Source organism: Aythya ferina (genome assembly GCF_964211825.1).
Source record: "Aythya ferina genome assembly, chromosome: 7".
Lineage (NCBI taxonomy): Eukaryota > Metazoa > Chordata > Aves > Anseriformes > Anatidae > Aythya > Aythya ferina.
Genome location: NC_140302.1, coordinates 27,135,985 through 27,149,842, shown reverse-complemented (window position 1 = coordinate 27,149,842; position 13,858 = coordinate 27,135,985). Strand labels below are relative to the sequence as shown.

The following is a 13,858-nucleotide window of genomic DNA, read 5'->3' as shown; positions in this document are numbered from 1 at the left end:
AAAAGTAATAAAATGACAATATCAGTAAAAATGAGTAAGTGGCGGTACCACCCTTACCCATGGCACTAGGCTCTGATTTGCTCTGGGTTCATCCAAAGGACAACACAGACTCACGAGACCCTTTTACAATTCAAATGAAAGTAAGGAACAACAACAACAAAAAAGCGTTACACTCCACATGAATCCATACAAATTATTTAAAACTTCTAATATGGAAATGTCACTTTGCTGATTTAATAAAAATATCCCACAATCCATATCATATATTTAAAAAAAATAATCACCAAACTTTTACTTTCTTTGTCTCCTCCTATTTTCTTACTATTTCACTTTCCCTTTTAACAGTTTTGTTTCCTTCATTTGGTTATGTTAAGAGATTATTTTTCTTCATTCATTAGCAATACCATGAGGAAAAAAAACCCAACACTAAGTTTTAAACATGAATCCAGTTCAATAATTTTGTATGTTTTTCTTTCTGATTTCTAACTCCCTGGATTCCTGAATTATACTTAAGTATATTCTAAACCAAGCATTCTTAAATACACTCTACTATTAAATGCTTGGTTCACATGCCTATAATATTTTTATACTGAATGGTATAGAAACATTTGAACATATAAAATCTTCTTTTTGTTTTGCCACTTAAACTAAATTATCAATGTTAAGTGTATAAAACCCCCCCTCCTTGAAAAATAAGGGTTCCCCCCCCAACTGATAGAATAAAAAAGAAGTCTTCAAAAATTATAATTCACTAAAATGAAGTATTTGGCAAAGAAGTTATTGATGAATGGAATTCTTAGACATTTTGTATAATTCCAAATAAACTTTCTCTTACACAGTTCTTCCCCTAGTATTATGTGCCAGTGTATAATATTTCTACATGATCTAATCTTAAAAAAAGATTTAAAGGTGTGCTGTTAATATGCACCCACTCAAACAGGGGTACAGAAACATAAAATATATGGTCATAAAATCACAATACAAAAATGCATGATCTGGTTACCAATTGAGAGAGCAGGTTTTTTTCTTTAAAAAAAACCTCATGTGATCACTCTAAGTAACTTTATTAAAGACTTTACTGTACTGAAAATTTTAAGGTCTGCAAAATTCTCCAAGCAGAACTTGCTGCTGCATACTGCGATGGTATTTGATCTTGCTATGATGGTATTTGAGCACCTGACAGTGTAGTTCTACACAAAACTAATGAATGTTTCAAACCCTCATAGCAATTTTGGACTCAGTTATGTGAGAGATGAATTAATTTTCAATTAACATGAAAGTCTTTTTTTTTTTTTGGTGGCGGTGGTTTTTTGTTTTGTTTAAAGCAAAACCTCTTCCAGTTCCTTTTTGTTTAGGTTAAGAAGTCCAGTTACTGCACACCCCTAACACTACTCTGTTAATGGTCAACTTAAGCGTTTAAAATGTGCAACATCTCCTCACAACAGAACTGCATTTATGCTTCTACTTTCTCCTTCTTTTTATTCTTTTTCAGGAAAGACGGGGTCCGGAATTTCTTCTTCTTCTTTGACGGGGATTTGGAAGGTGACCCTTCAGGGGACAGGGCCTCTTCTATCTTTTCAGAGCTTTTAATGGTAATCTCTACGCTCTCCACAGTACTACTAGTAGTTAACTGACTGACCCTCTTGGTGAGGTCTTCTTCCACATCATGTGCATCTTCCTTGCCGTTCACCACCACAACGGGTAGCTCCACAGATATTAGGTTGGCATTTTGGGTATAGAAATCTTCATGATTTTCTAAGAGAATGGAAAAATTTGCAATTATTTAGGTGCATTATCATGAAAACAAAGAAGCAAACAAAAGAACACAACCCCAAAGTTGAAACAAAGATGACAGTCTGGATTGTGATCCAAAAAATGAAACCCAAAGTGTTTAGATGGGGACTTTTCTCCTTTATCCACATGCCTACTTGTTGTAAACAGACAAATACTTTGAAAACATAAGTAAAGGTTATCAGGCTGAAAATGCTAACCTCATCTCTGCCAGGTACATATACATCTCAAGCTGCCTACTTTACTCCAGAGACCGCTTTACAAAACTTCAGCAATTCCATACTCCATCTTTGGAGCACTACTGTTCCCAAGTTCTTTCTTAGAGCTTTCTGGAAAACCCTTAGGCCAAAAATCTAATCTTAACACCAAAACATACCATCTATTTCCTCCACCTTGTTAATATCTAAAGTTCAATATTCCCCATGTTATTTTCTATTTGTGAGAATTAGGTAATTTGAAAAAATTGGAAAAGCAGTCTACTGGATAGAGTCCCACCCAGACTTTGGGAAAAAGAGGGCTCTTTTTTCCCTTCATTTGACATCACGCAAGTGTAAAGAACCCAGCAAAAGAGCAGATGACTCAGGTTATCAGAGCCATTGGTATTTCAGAGAAACTATGTGGAATACCTTCTAATTTTTCTGGGATATTTTGCGGGGACTGAGTTTGTGACTGAATTTGTGACACAGATGAACCGTCATCTGAGAATAATTCCTGTTCAGCATCTGCAGGACAAGATTTTAATTAGTAGCCATGCAAAAGTAAAAATAAAGAATGTCAGTACTAGCGTTACAAGATTTACAGCTCTGCTAGCATTGAGCAGTTCATGCTGACAACATCAAGAAGTTGCAGTACACAGTTTAAACTCTGTAGAATTATGGATTTACACATTTCATCTGCTAACAATCATTATATATTAGTTCTTTAATAGAAAGCATAAAGAGAGGGGGGAGGGTTGCATTCCAGGAGCATGCCTATGGTTTTATCTAGCTGTAACAGCAGAACGTGTGACTTACAATAGGCTACCACACTATATCCTGAACACGGTATATAGCAAAGTTGTTTTATTACACAGTATTAGTGAACAAAAGTGCATAGTAAGTGTTACTGTTAAAAAAAAAAAAAAAAAAAAAAAAAAAAAAAAAAAGAATTAGCAATTCCCTACAGAGTAGTAGTACTGGTGAAAAGATGTAAAAAGTGAAAGCAGATGAGCCTTGCACGTTGGGAGAATAAAGAAAAAAATTAAAGAAGCCAAGATCAAACATCTCAGTAAACTTCTGGAAATAATAAATTACAAATGTGAACTCAGAACCACTGGAATTTGAGGGTCAGAAAATGCAGAACCTATCGACAGGGCTGTACCAAATGTGAAGCATCACAGCGTATTTCATGTTCTCAGTGAGAGCTCAGCAGCTTTTTTTTTCCTGTGAACTCTGATATCTGAATGGGTAAAAAAAGACCCTGGAGATCACAAAGATTTCTTCTACCTTACCATATATTTCATAATTAAGCGGCAAAAATCACTTTTCAGAGAGTTAACTAGTCCCATATCATTTAGATAACTTAACCTTCTGCCCTTTGTCGAAGTTGTACAGACTAGCTGCACAATCGTAATCCTTCCAGGTATTGAAAGCTCAGCTGGACATGGCCCTAAGAGATGTGACCCAAATTTGAAATTAATTTGGAGGAGGACGGTGGACTAAATGACCTTCACGGACTTGCACAAGCTAACTTCTATTATTTTAAGAACCCAATGATTTCTAAGAAAAAGGTCACTATGTTAAAGCATGTTTTTTTTTTCTCAACCCCACTGCTGTGCAAATCCTCCATTGCTTTAATTTCAGCATTTACCAAATTAAAAGTGAAAAATTAAGAAATAATTCCACTGCCTCAAGGAACAATTAAGCAAGTAGTTACACTTTTACAGTAGATTTTCAAACTAGGAATGAACTGATGGTTGAAATGTAAACCTCAACATAAAACAAAACAAAACATGCACCACTGACCTTCCAACCCTTGTTGCTTGCGCTCAATTGTTTTCTTGTACTCTTCCAGTTCTTTTTCTGTGAGATGGCTGAATGGGTTGGGTGGTGCTGGTGGTGCGTGCTCATCATCTTCAAATTGCATTGGCTGGAAAAGAGAAAACCACAAAAATGAACACTTGAGAAGCAAGGGACAGGTATGTGGCTAATAGTTTGGTGACACCAGACCTGCAGACAGACAGACACATCCACACTAAAACTACCCCATTGGATAGACATTTATGTAGAAATAAACACCAACTACAGAGCTATAACTCACCACTCTTTTACAGTGTCACAATCACGTTATTTGAGGTGGGGTGTTATTTTTGTGTGTGGTTTTTCGTTTGGTCTTTTTTTGTATGAAGTATGATAGCTTCAAAGGAGAGACATCTCTCAAAAGCTTATAGCTCAGGGACCAAGATATTCTTCTGATAAGTTTCTTCAGAGAAGTGAAAATAATTTAACAACAGATTCAACTATAATGCATGATGTTCCCCCTCCCTTTTTTATTTTTTTTATTAAATAATGCCATTAAAACATTTAGTTATAATGAAGTATTTAGAAAGAAAATGACCCAAAGTGAAGTTTGAAAGAAAGTAAAGTGAAAAAAAAAAAATATATATATATATTTAAATCAGTGAATTAGTCCTACTCACGGGACTTGGCTTTTTATCCACAACGATCCCAGCAAGCAGCTGAGACTGCGGTCCTGCTGTCTTTAGGTCGTATCGGTTTTGTTCCCGAATCTATACGTAAAGAAAATAAACTGGGTTAGAAGCAGTTATTTATGTTTGTTAATTTTAACCAAATCCTACGTCCATCAACTTTGTAAAACCAATAATACAGGTAGTAGTGTGTGGCCAGAGGAACAAATTGTATGTTGGCGCACTAAAAAACAAGATGTTCCTTTCCTCTCTTGAAGGCACTGCGTATATTGTTTAGCTCTTCAGGTACCACTGAAGATCCACATTACCCCCAGCTTCTGTGCTTCATGTGAGCTAGTATTTAGAAATAAACTCCACAGAATAGTACGCTATTGAATCTGTCTTCTATCTGAATGTGTGTGCTATCCGAATCTGTCCTCTCCATCCCCAAAATGCACATCACATGCTAAGCTCTGAAAGAGTTCTCTGTGGTCATAAAGGAAGGCAAAACTTTTATTTCTGAGCAAAATTCACTGTTTTCCCCAAAACAACAATCCTAGCACATTGTCAGTGCTTAAGAGACGGACAGATCAGATCTAAACAAAAAAAATAGATCAGATAAAAACATTGTACAGCAGAAAAATAGGAGCCAACTAACTAAGGAGACAGCGACTTGCATGAATCTAAAAATCATTGTCTAGGACTTGCAGTATAAATCTCTAGATGATTAGAAGGTGCCTCGCCCGCTCTAAAGAAGGGAGTTGCTCCTTCTGACTCCAGTTCAATCCCCACAGACACTGATATGGTGCTTTCCAAGAAATAAAAGATTCTGTAATCAAATGGAAAGTGTCCCAAATATCTGTTCGTACAGTAATGTCCAGGGTGGAGTTTTTGGTCAGTCTGACAGTCAGCGCCTTATGTGCTGGAAGGGAAAAGCACCAAGACATTTGTGTTTACAGAGAGTTTTTTTTCCATTGCCATTACAGAGTGGACTAGGACAGAGAGACTCCAGCTCAATAAACACCAGGAGAATTAGCACAGAGCAGAACCCATCTGAACTGACTGAATTATGGTTCACCTGATGCACAATTTGGTTCATGCTGACACCTAATTATCTACTAAATACAATGCTAAATAGCAGGGCACTACCATTTCCAATCTTCCATTTCCAGAGTTAATGCTCATCATTCACCAAACTATTGCATTCAGAATGTACAAACGTTGCTTATCTCTCTCTACAGAATTCATGTATATCACATGTTTAAATACATGTTTTTATAACGCTTTCTGGTGCCACAATCATACAAACTTCCTAGTAAAATCAGAATAATTAAAAATTTTACGTTACTTAACATATAATTATACTTGGAAATGTTACAGTTTTATTCTTTTCGCATCTTTTACCTTATTTCTCTTTTCCAGCACTTCGCTGGGGTTTGTATTTAAAGGAACAAACTGGTTTGGATCTTCAATTTTGATTGGAGTTCCTCCACTAGTTTTCGAAGATTCATCAGCTTTCATCCACTTAAAGGAAAAAAAATATGCTAAAAACCAGCGTGATGGAGAGGGACAACTCTCAGCTCTGACTTACGGCTAAAGAACAGAGATAAGGAAAATCCTTCCTGACTCTATTCTCTATTCCACATGACATCCACAAATATCCCAGGTCCTTGCAAGTTTTTCTGCTTCCCCAAAGGGATTTGAACATGTACCATCAAGATTACTTCCAGTAAACACCAAAATTTACTCTTGCAAAACATACTACTGTGTGCTAATGAAGTCACGTTTAGGAAGTGTCATGCTTCCTAGCGACTGGCACACAGATCTGTAAGCTCCAGGGCCTGTCCTCTTTCGTTCAGTCAACTTCCACCTTTGCTAACTGCACATTTTGTCTGGAGCCTTCTTCCTTTGTAGAAAGGTTTTACATTTGTTGCTGAGGATATTTCTCCCAAACTTAAGTGCAGAAGCTTGCTGGCCTGCCAGCAGGAGGAGCTGATGCTTTGACGGTTGCATCGTGCATCTGGGAGTAGCCCAACAGCAAATAACGTGCTCCACACACACATTGCCACCACTCCCCAGGCTGGAAACACAGTGGAAGCAGGAGGAAAAGTCTTGTTCATGTCTTGTTCATCTTTAGAAGTGGTAACATTACCAGACTCTTCAGAGTCCTGTCCCACTTCTCTCTCTCTCTCTCTTTCAATTCACAGAGGTGAATTAGAATCACAGAACAGTTTGGGTTGGAAGGGGCCTTAAAGATCGTCTAAATGCCAACCCCCTGCCATGGGCAGGAACACCTCCCACCAGACCAGGTTGCTCAATTAGAACTTGTAGATATGAGAGCAGCCCACATGTGATTTAAAACCTTACTATATTTGGCCAATAATTAATAGCACAAAAAGGAATCGGAGGAACTGGTTATTAAGGGAAAATAATCGTTACGTTTTAACATGAACCGTTGCTCTTCGAAACAATGGCAAGGCCCAAAACACTTGGAGCCCTTAACATTGGTGTCATTAAAACTTCCACAAATCTATTTCTGCCTGCTTGATTAACTGATTTGCTAATCCTGTTAAAGATGTCTTCAAAAAAGCTGTGTGTAGTTTGCTTTCTCTCAAGCAGCATAAAAACAAAGCAACTACCCAAAGCATCGGCCTACCGTGATCTTGGTCCTGGGACTGGCTTCTCCGTTCCAGGACTCCTCAGGCACATTCACTTTCAAATACGTGTTGGGGGAGTTCAACCATCTTGTCTTTTCCCTCTGTTGCTTCTGCGCCAGGAACTTCAGTGGGGACAGTGGGACTGCATCATCTTCAAACGAAAAGGCAGTCACAGTGGCTGGGATCTCAACGTCACTCTTGTGTCTGGGTTTTTCCCTGACTAATGGTTGCCTGTAGGCATAGCCAGTTCTGTATCCCTACGGAGAATGAAAGAGAGAAAATAATTATAAAGAAAAAAAGTCATAAAAAAATAACTAAAGTACTTATGAACTTTTTGTGCTGCTCTGTATGCATTGAATAGGCTCACTGAGCTTTTCAGAGAAGTGGCTAGTGGTGTTCGCCGTAATTCATTCCTACTGTTCTTCTGACATTCAGAAGACCCACTTAAACTACCCTGCAGGTAGGCAGCTGGACAGGTCCCCCACTCACACTTGGCCTTCCTGCTGCCTTTGTGAATACACAGCTACGGGGTGACCTTCCTGCTCAGGCTGTGACTTGGTTGAATATCCTCATGAAGTCCTCCTATCTTGCACAATGACAATTCTAGTTCATGACACTCTCCCATTTCTCCCTCTATTTGTATTAAAAGGCTGTTCCAGAATTCATAGTGTAGTGAACAGACATTTCAAATAATCAGTCTTATTTCCTAATATTAGAATTATTAACAAAAACAGAGGAAATATTCTACATCTATTTAATAGGGTGGTATTTAGAACATTTTCACTAGTAGGCCACTATAAAGAGCAAACGCTTGTGAGATGGGTTGGATGAAGTTTAAGATCAACAGATTATAAACTCTTATCAGGGCAGGATACTACTTTCAGTACACTGACATAGTAAGAACTAAATCAAGCAGAAGAGATCTAAAATACAATAAGTCATTCTGCCTTCATTTTCAAGCTCACAAAAAAAGGCCAGAAAGAAACATTTGCGGTACAGAAGCTGATCCTACACTCAACAGCTTACGAAGGCTGCATGGACAATGCCCCACATGCGTGCTCACCAGGTTGTCCAGCATCCGCATGAGTGCCTCGAACTCCTGTTCCCCAACTTTCCATTTCTGTTGCGAAGCCATATTAACTCCACCTCCTCCAGCTGCTGCCACAGCATGTGTGGAAGGCTTGAACTTCTGCAGATCCAGTAGTAGGAGATTGTCTATCCCACCTGCTCCAGCTAACGCGTGCACCTAAAGACATAAATGAGCGTTATTTTGTTTGTGGAAGTGCTTTTGGAGTCACTGCTTTTCTGGATGCACTGGAGAAACTCATATATATAGCTGCAGCTATTTCTCATGCTAGTTTTCTTCTGTGCAAAAATGTATTAAAATATAAAGCAAGTGATTCTTACTTAAAAAGGATGATAGTATCTACTAGTAATTGCACTCCAAAAGGAGTGGACACAAACACTAACTCTCAGAGTACACCGAAAAGGTCTTTTTGTATGACAACAGTAAAATTTTTTTAATTTAATGTAAATTAATATATAATTAATATTAATTATATTAATTAATAATTTAATATAAATTTCAAAATGAACAAGTAGTTGAATTCAAAATTAATGGCAGGGTGAGGGAGGAGAGACTGCCATCTGCACCTCCCCTCCAAACACATACTTGGGAACGTGCTGGGGAACACGTAAGAGCAAAGTGATGATGTTTCTGGGGATAGGCTTCTGTGAAAGGCGAGGACACCTCAGTGGTTTCTCCCCGCAGATTACAAATAATGCCCGGATGGCCAACAGGACAGCTAAAGTTAGACAATAGGGAAAAACTGATCTGGGGATTCAAATTATTTTTAAACATGCAACCCTGTACCTGCGCTCTAAAGACCTTTTGTTTATCAGGTTCTACAGTTCTTTGTGATCACAGGGAGAAGTTTCTTCCCTTGACACAACATTCAGCTGTGATAAATGGGCTGGATACTGAGCTATCTTGAGTCACACCTTTTGCAAGACTAAATAAGAATATATTCTCTCTCACCTGTGTTTCACAAGCAAGTTGCACATTGAAAATATAGTGGAATGCTTCTTCCAGTGTCTCTCCTAGTGCTACCACACCATGGTTTCTCAAGACTAATACCTAGTAAATGAAGACACTAATGTTAAATGGTAGAAACTGGCACAGAACATGAAAATTGCCTTTGGAAAGCGTGAATGAGGCTGAATACCTTGCAACTGGGTCCAAGAACTTTCTGAAGCTGAATTCTCTCTTCCTGTTCATCAAGAGATCCCTGATAATTGTAATAAGCAACATCTCCCAGAATCAGAGCCTCTTGAGATATTGGAAGGATGCCGCACTTCATAGATGAAACCTATTTCAAGAAAATGAAGTAATGATAATTAGGAAAAAAAAACAACTCTTAAAACACACCTTAACCACCCAAGTCTTTGCAGGTTGTACGATGTATCTTTGCCAGAAAAGAGAGTTGAGAAATAATACCTCTATGTTTAAACTGCTCTAACTTGCAACAGAGTGAGAGCTGCTGCTACACAACCTAGGGACAGGTTGATTATAGGAAAAGACAAGTTATCTCAAGTTAGTTTTTGTAAATTTTATCCTCCTTTAATTTTCAACATAATGCTCCCACTAGATATTTCATTCCCTTGTTTATAGTTTCAAAAAGCTAGCAGGAGAGAACTTAGCCATTATCTTTTTTTGTCTGTAGTCAAGGAATGCTTATATATGCATATAAAAGTAAATAGATACATTTCATATCATTGTATTTCAAAGCATTTTTTTCAAGTCTCCTTATGTTTTTATCATTGCTGTACAAACTATTTTTGATATATTTTAACTAGAATATTTCTGTAGTAGGGTAAATCCAAACCGAGCATAACTAATAATTAAGCCGTTTAAAAACGCAGTTGCAGAATGTAAATGATGATGCATACAGCATGTTGTACGGTCTGAGATGCTATAAATAAACCCTGAGTAAACTCTGTATTTTGTAACCTCCTCAACCTGAGCACCATCGTGTCTGTACATTAGCTTATTCTTATTCATTTCACCGTAGTGCCTCAGCCCTCTTACTCTGCTGATTTCATGACCTTGCAGAATCGGCTTTAAAAAAAAATAAATTTAAAATAAAAACAGAAAAAGCAGCATAGAGCCGATGTTACAAACAAAAATAAAACTTCCATGAGTAGTGATTCAGCTACAGAAAGGTGATCCAAGTTCATAAGGTAAACCTGTTTTCTTTTACTCCATGCTAGAAGGAGGAAGACTTACAGCTGCTGTGGCAGGGGTGTGTATGTGTATTATACACCTGACATCGGGGCGCGTGGAGTAGATGGCCACATGCGGACTGAATCCTGCTGAGTCAATACTTAGAGTTGTGCTCCCCTGGTCAACTACATCTCCTAGGATGTTTACCTTAACCTGGAAAAGTCAAGCAAAGGAATAATATTTAAAAAGTCTGTGACAACCACAATTATTTGAGAACTGCCCTCTCCTTCTCACTTGGTCCTCACATACTCAGGGCTCAGATCATGAGAAAAAAAGTAGAGCAGCCATCAGTCTGTGTCATTAAACCACTCTACCATCCAAGACACTAATAGCATTTGATAGCATTTACTTCTCCTACCATGGAAGAAGTAAAAGACAAGAACCCAATATATCATATCATTCACTCTTTGTCTAGCTGACCTTTCATTTAAAAGAGTCTCAGCAATTTAAAAACTGGAATCACAACTGGAACAGAAAACAGCTATGTGAAAGAAAAGATTTTGTTCAACCTGTAAATACATTTCGCATGTTTATGTAAGCATCTTCCAACCACGCAAGAAAGGAGAAAAGATACCTTCAATATTTTCCCATAAATGACATACAAATATAAACCACTACTACTGACTTTCTATAAGCGAGGCGTTCTCATTTCTGGCAGTTTAAAATTAATTTAATTAAGATTTCCTGATTTTGAATTTGAAGAAACTTCAGGCTCTGAGAAATGTCCAATAAGAAAATTAAATTCATAGGGAATTTTCAAATTTGTAGTAACATTAGAATAATAGCATATCAGGTCATCTTCTCACATTTTTATTTTGGTTCTGTGTCTGCTGGTGCAATGCTATCTATCTTGACCTGCTGCCCTCTTCCAACTGGAGATAGTTTCTTTACAGATACGTACTGACATGAAGAACATATGGCAGGTTCTGCAGCACAATACGTGTGATTTAGCAGCTACCAGCTCCTAAATGCCAACCTGTAGCTTTACCCAGCTCCTTTGTTAAGCCCAGGGAAGATTATTCAATTTATTTTCCCACTTATAAACACAGGAGCTGATTCTACTAACACTACTCCTACAGAGTGATTTCCCCTGCATTATCATATTGTCAGGTTATAAAAGGTTGCTGCTGAGGCTATTTGGTTAGCTTTAGGAGACAGAACAAAACTTTGCTACTCTACATTGAGGCTGCAGACAAAGCAACACAAGGTAAAGCTAAACCCAAAATGAAACGCTAAGTATTAAGGATGCTACTATCTAAACAGTTAATCAGCTTTGCATCTGGTGGGTAAACAATAAAACAAACAAACAAAACCAACAAACAGCATTATTATAGTTCAGGTCCATTTTAGCAGCCACAAAAGTATTTTAGAAAACAGGTTGAGCCTTGGTGGTTATTACTGCAGGTGAATTACATACCAAATTGGAAGCTGAAGCTTCAGAAAAGGACAGACCTCTTGGAATGATTAGAATATGGTCATGTTCTTTGCTTACTCTGACCTGCAATGAAGGAAAAAAACAAATGGATTACTGACATATTGCTGAATTTATATTATTAGGGGGGAAATTAATTTGACCGAATAGCTGAGATCCCAAATAAAAATTCTTATTCTCTGAAATACTTACTGTGATATAGGCATTTGGCAAATGTGCCCACCCAAACAAGTCAGCCAATCTGTATAAACTGGCTAACTTGCAACGAGTAAGTTTTTCTCCCTTAACAAACAAGGAGGTATCTATTCCAGGTAGATCATTGATAGGGGTAACCATTCCATGGCCTGAAAAACAAACAGATGAAGATGGTGGCACGTCAGGTATCTTCTAGCTACTTCGTGATCTTTCAGAAGCAGTATATTTAAATTGTCAGTATAGCAATAACAGCAATTATTAGACTGGACCTGTACTCCAGGGATTTCTAAGGTCTTTACTGAAACCTCTGTTACTTTAGGAGACTAGAAACCACACCCCAAAATTAAGCCTCTGAAGCGATGTCTCAGTCAGAGCCCTTTAAGTTAGTCCTAATGAAGGAATTAGGATTAGTTCAAGAGTTGTCAGACTGCTAGATCATCTCTTAACAGAGAAGGCATAAAAATCAATTCATTTCTTTGACTTGTGATTACACAAGCATCTCATGAAGGCCAACATCTCCCTTTTGCGAGAGCATGATACCCCTCTAAGAACTACTGCCTTTGCTTACAGGGAAAGTTACTACCCTACTAGAGCAACTAGTTACTACTTGAGGGAAAAGGGTTTGGTTTGCAACAGAAGGAGCGTGCACTTTGAGATTAGTCATCCTGTCCAAGTCCCAAGCAAATGCTGCAGAGACAACAGTTGGACCTGCAGGACCGGCTAGAGACATGGAGATAAGGCTATCTGAGCTCTCTGCTGTTGTCTTCCACTTGTTTTGTTGTAGGAACACCAAAGAGCCATTTTAGGACCAGTTCTCAAAAGATGCTGAATGCTGACAGCTGCTACTGTACTTCAGGCTTGTAAGCTCCCGTATCATATCATCCACCCACAGAGCTTAAATTGACTTTAACACTTCAGTGCTGCAGGACTTGGAAAGACTGGAAGGTCCCAGTGACATCTTTGTAACTATAGTGCATACTAGAAGCTGTTTTTAACTCTGCGAGATGTCTGGGTAACAATCCAGTCCGGCAGGCTGTTCCTCCTTTTTACAACTTACATGCAAGAGCAGAAAAACAAACAACTTCACATCTCAGTTTATGCTCATGTTAAATTGCTAATAATAGCGAGGCACAGAATTTTGTTCTCTTTCTCAATGTAACTCCTCTTAGCAAATTCTAAAATAACCAAGTGTGAAGATTCAAAACATTTTGGATATCATACAAATTAAAGCATTTGAGAGAAAGAAGGCCCAAAAGGAAAGTTAAGACCACCATCTGTACTAATTCACAGCTTCAGCAGGCTCTGACAGAACTTTTTTTCAGATAAAGAAGAGATCCCAGCAGTGCTAGCCACTGGTGATAATAAAAGTGAAGAGAAAAAGGGTCCATTATATGCATAGCTCACTTACTGAGTGAAGATGAGGAAAAGCCTGCAAAAGAGCTTGCTGTAATGTAATCAGCAATCTGCTGTAACGCAAGCAGTCCGGTTGGGTTATTGCCCTTCTTCATCTGTTCTTGAATAAGGCATTCCAGATCTTCTCTAAAAGCCTGTGGAAACATTTGACAATCATCAAGGAAACCTGGATTTGATAGAAGAAAGATTATTATAGGTGGGGCTGGTAGATTTGCCTGTTATTAATGTTACATGACACTTCCCCTTAGACTTTGTTTTTAGCTGCTTATAACCTCACCAGACTTCCACCATCTGATCTAAGCTTTGTATCCTAAGTACTGGCAATTTGGGGAGCTGAGGGGGAAGGCGTTTGGTCACAGAGGGTTAACTATTTCCTAGAAGAACACAAGGTAAAATATATTTTTGTAAACGCTAACAACAGT

At 38.1% G+C, this 13,858-nt stretch overlaps 1 protein-coding gene across 8 annotated transcripts in view; it reads right to left on the bottom strand.

The window, feature by feature from the left end:
* Positions 1-1,229: 1,229 nt before the first annotated feature.
* ADD3 (adducin 3) overlaps positions 1,230-13,858 on the bottom strand; it is a 95,726-nt gene continuing 83,097 nt past the window's right edge. For 7 of the 8 annotated variants that reach the window (XM_084525705.1, XM_084525706.1, XM_084525707.1 and 4 more), the window contains 13 exons: positions 13,432-13,570; positions 12,021-12,172; positions 11,814-11,894; positions 10,400-10,549; positions 9,339-9,482; positions 9,152-9,250; positions 8,177-8,359; positions 7,113-7,370; positions 5,861-5,980; positions 4,469-4,558; positions 3,795-3,918; positions 2,418-2,513; positions 1,230-1,755 (listed from right to left, as the gene is read on the bottom strand). In XM_084525705.1, the coding sequence (XP_084381831.1) occupies positions 1,454-1,755; positions 2,418-2,513; positions 3,795-3,918; positions 4,469-4,558; positions 5,861-5,980; positions 7,113-7,370; positions 8,177-8,359; positions 9,152-9,250; positions 9,339-9,482; positions 10,400-10,549; positions 11,814-11,894; positions 12,021-12,172; positions 13,432-13,570 (1,938 nt within the window). In that variant the 3' untranslated portion in view covers positions 1,230-1,453. The remainder of the gene's footprint in view (positions 1,756-2,417; positions 2,514-3,794; positions 3,919-4,468; positions 4,559-5,860; positions 5,981-7,112; positions 7,371-8,176; positions 8,360-9,151; positions 9,251-9,338; positions 9,483-10,399; positions 10,550-11,813; positions 11,895-12,020; positions 12,173-13,431; positions 13,571-13,858) is intronic. The other variant, XM_084525708.1, reaches the window with a different exon arrangement.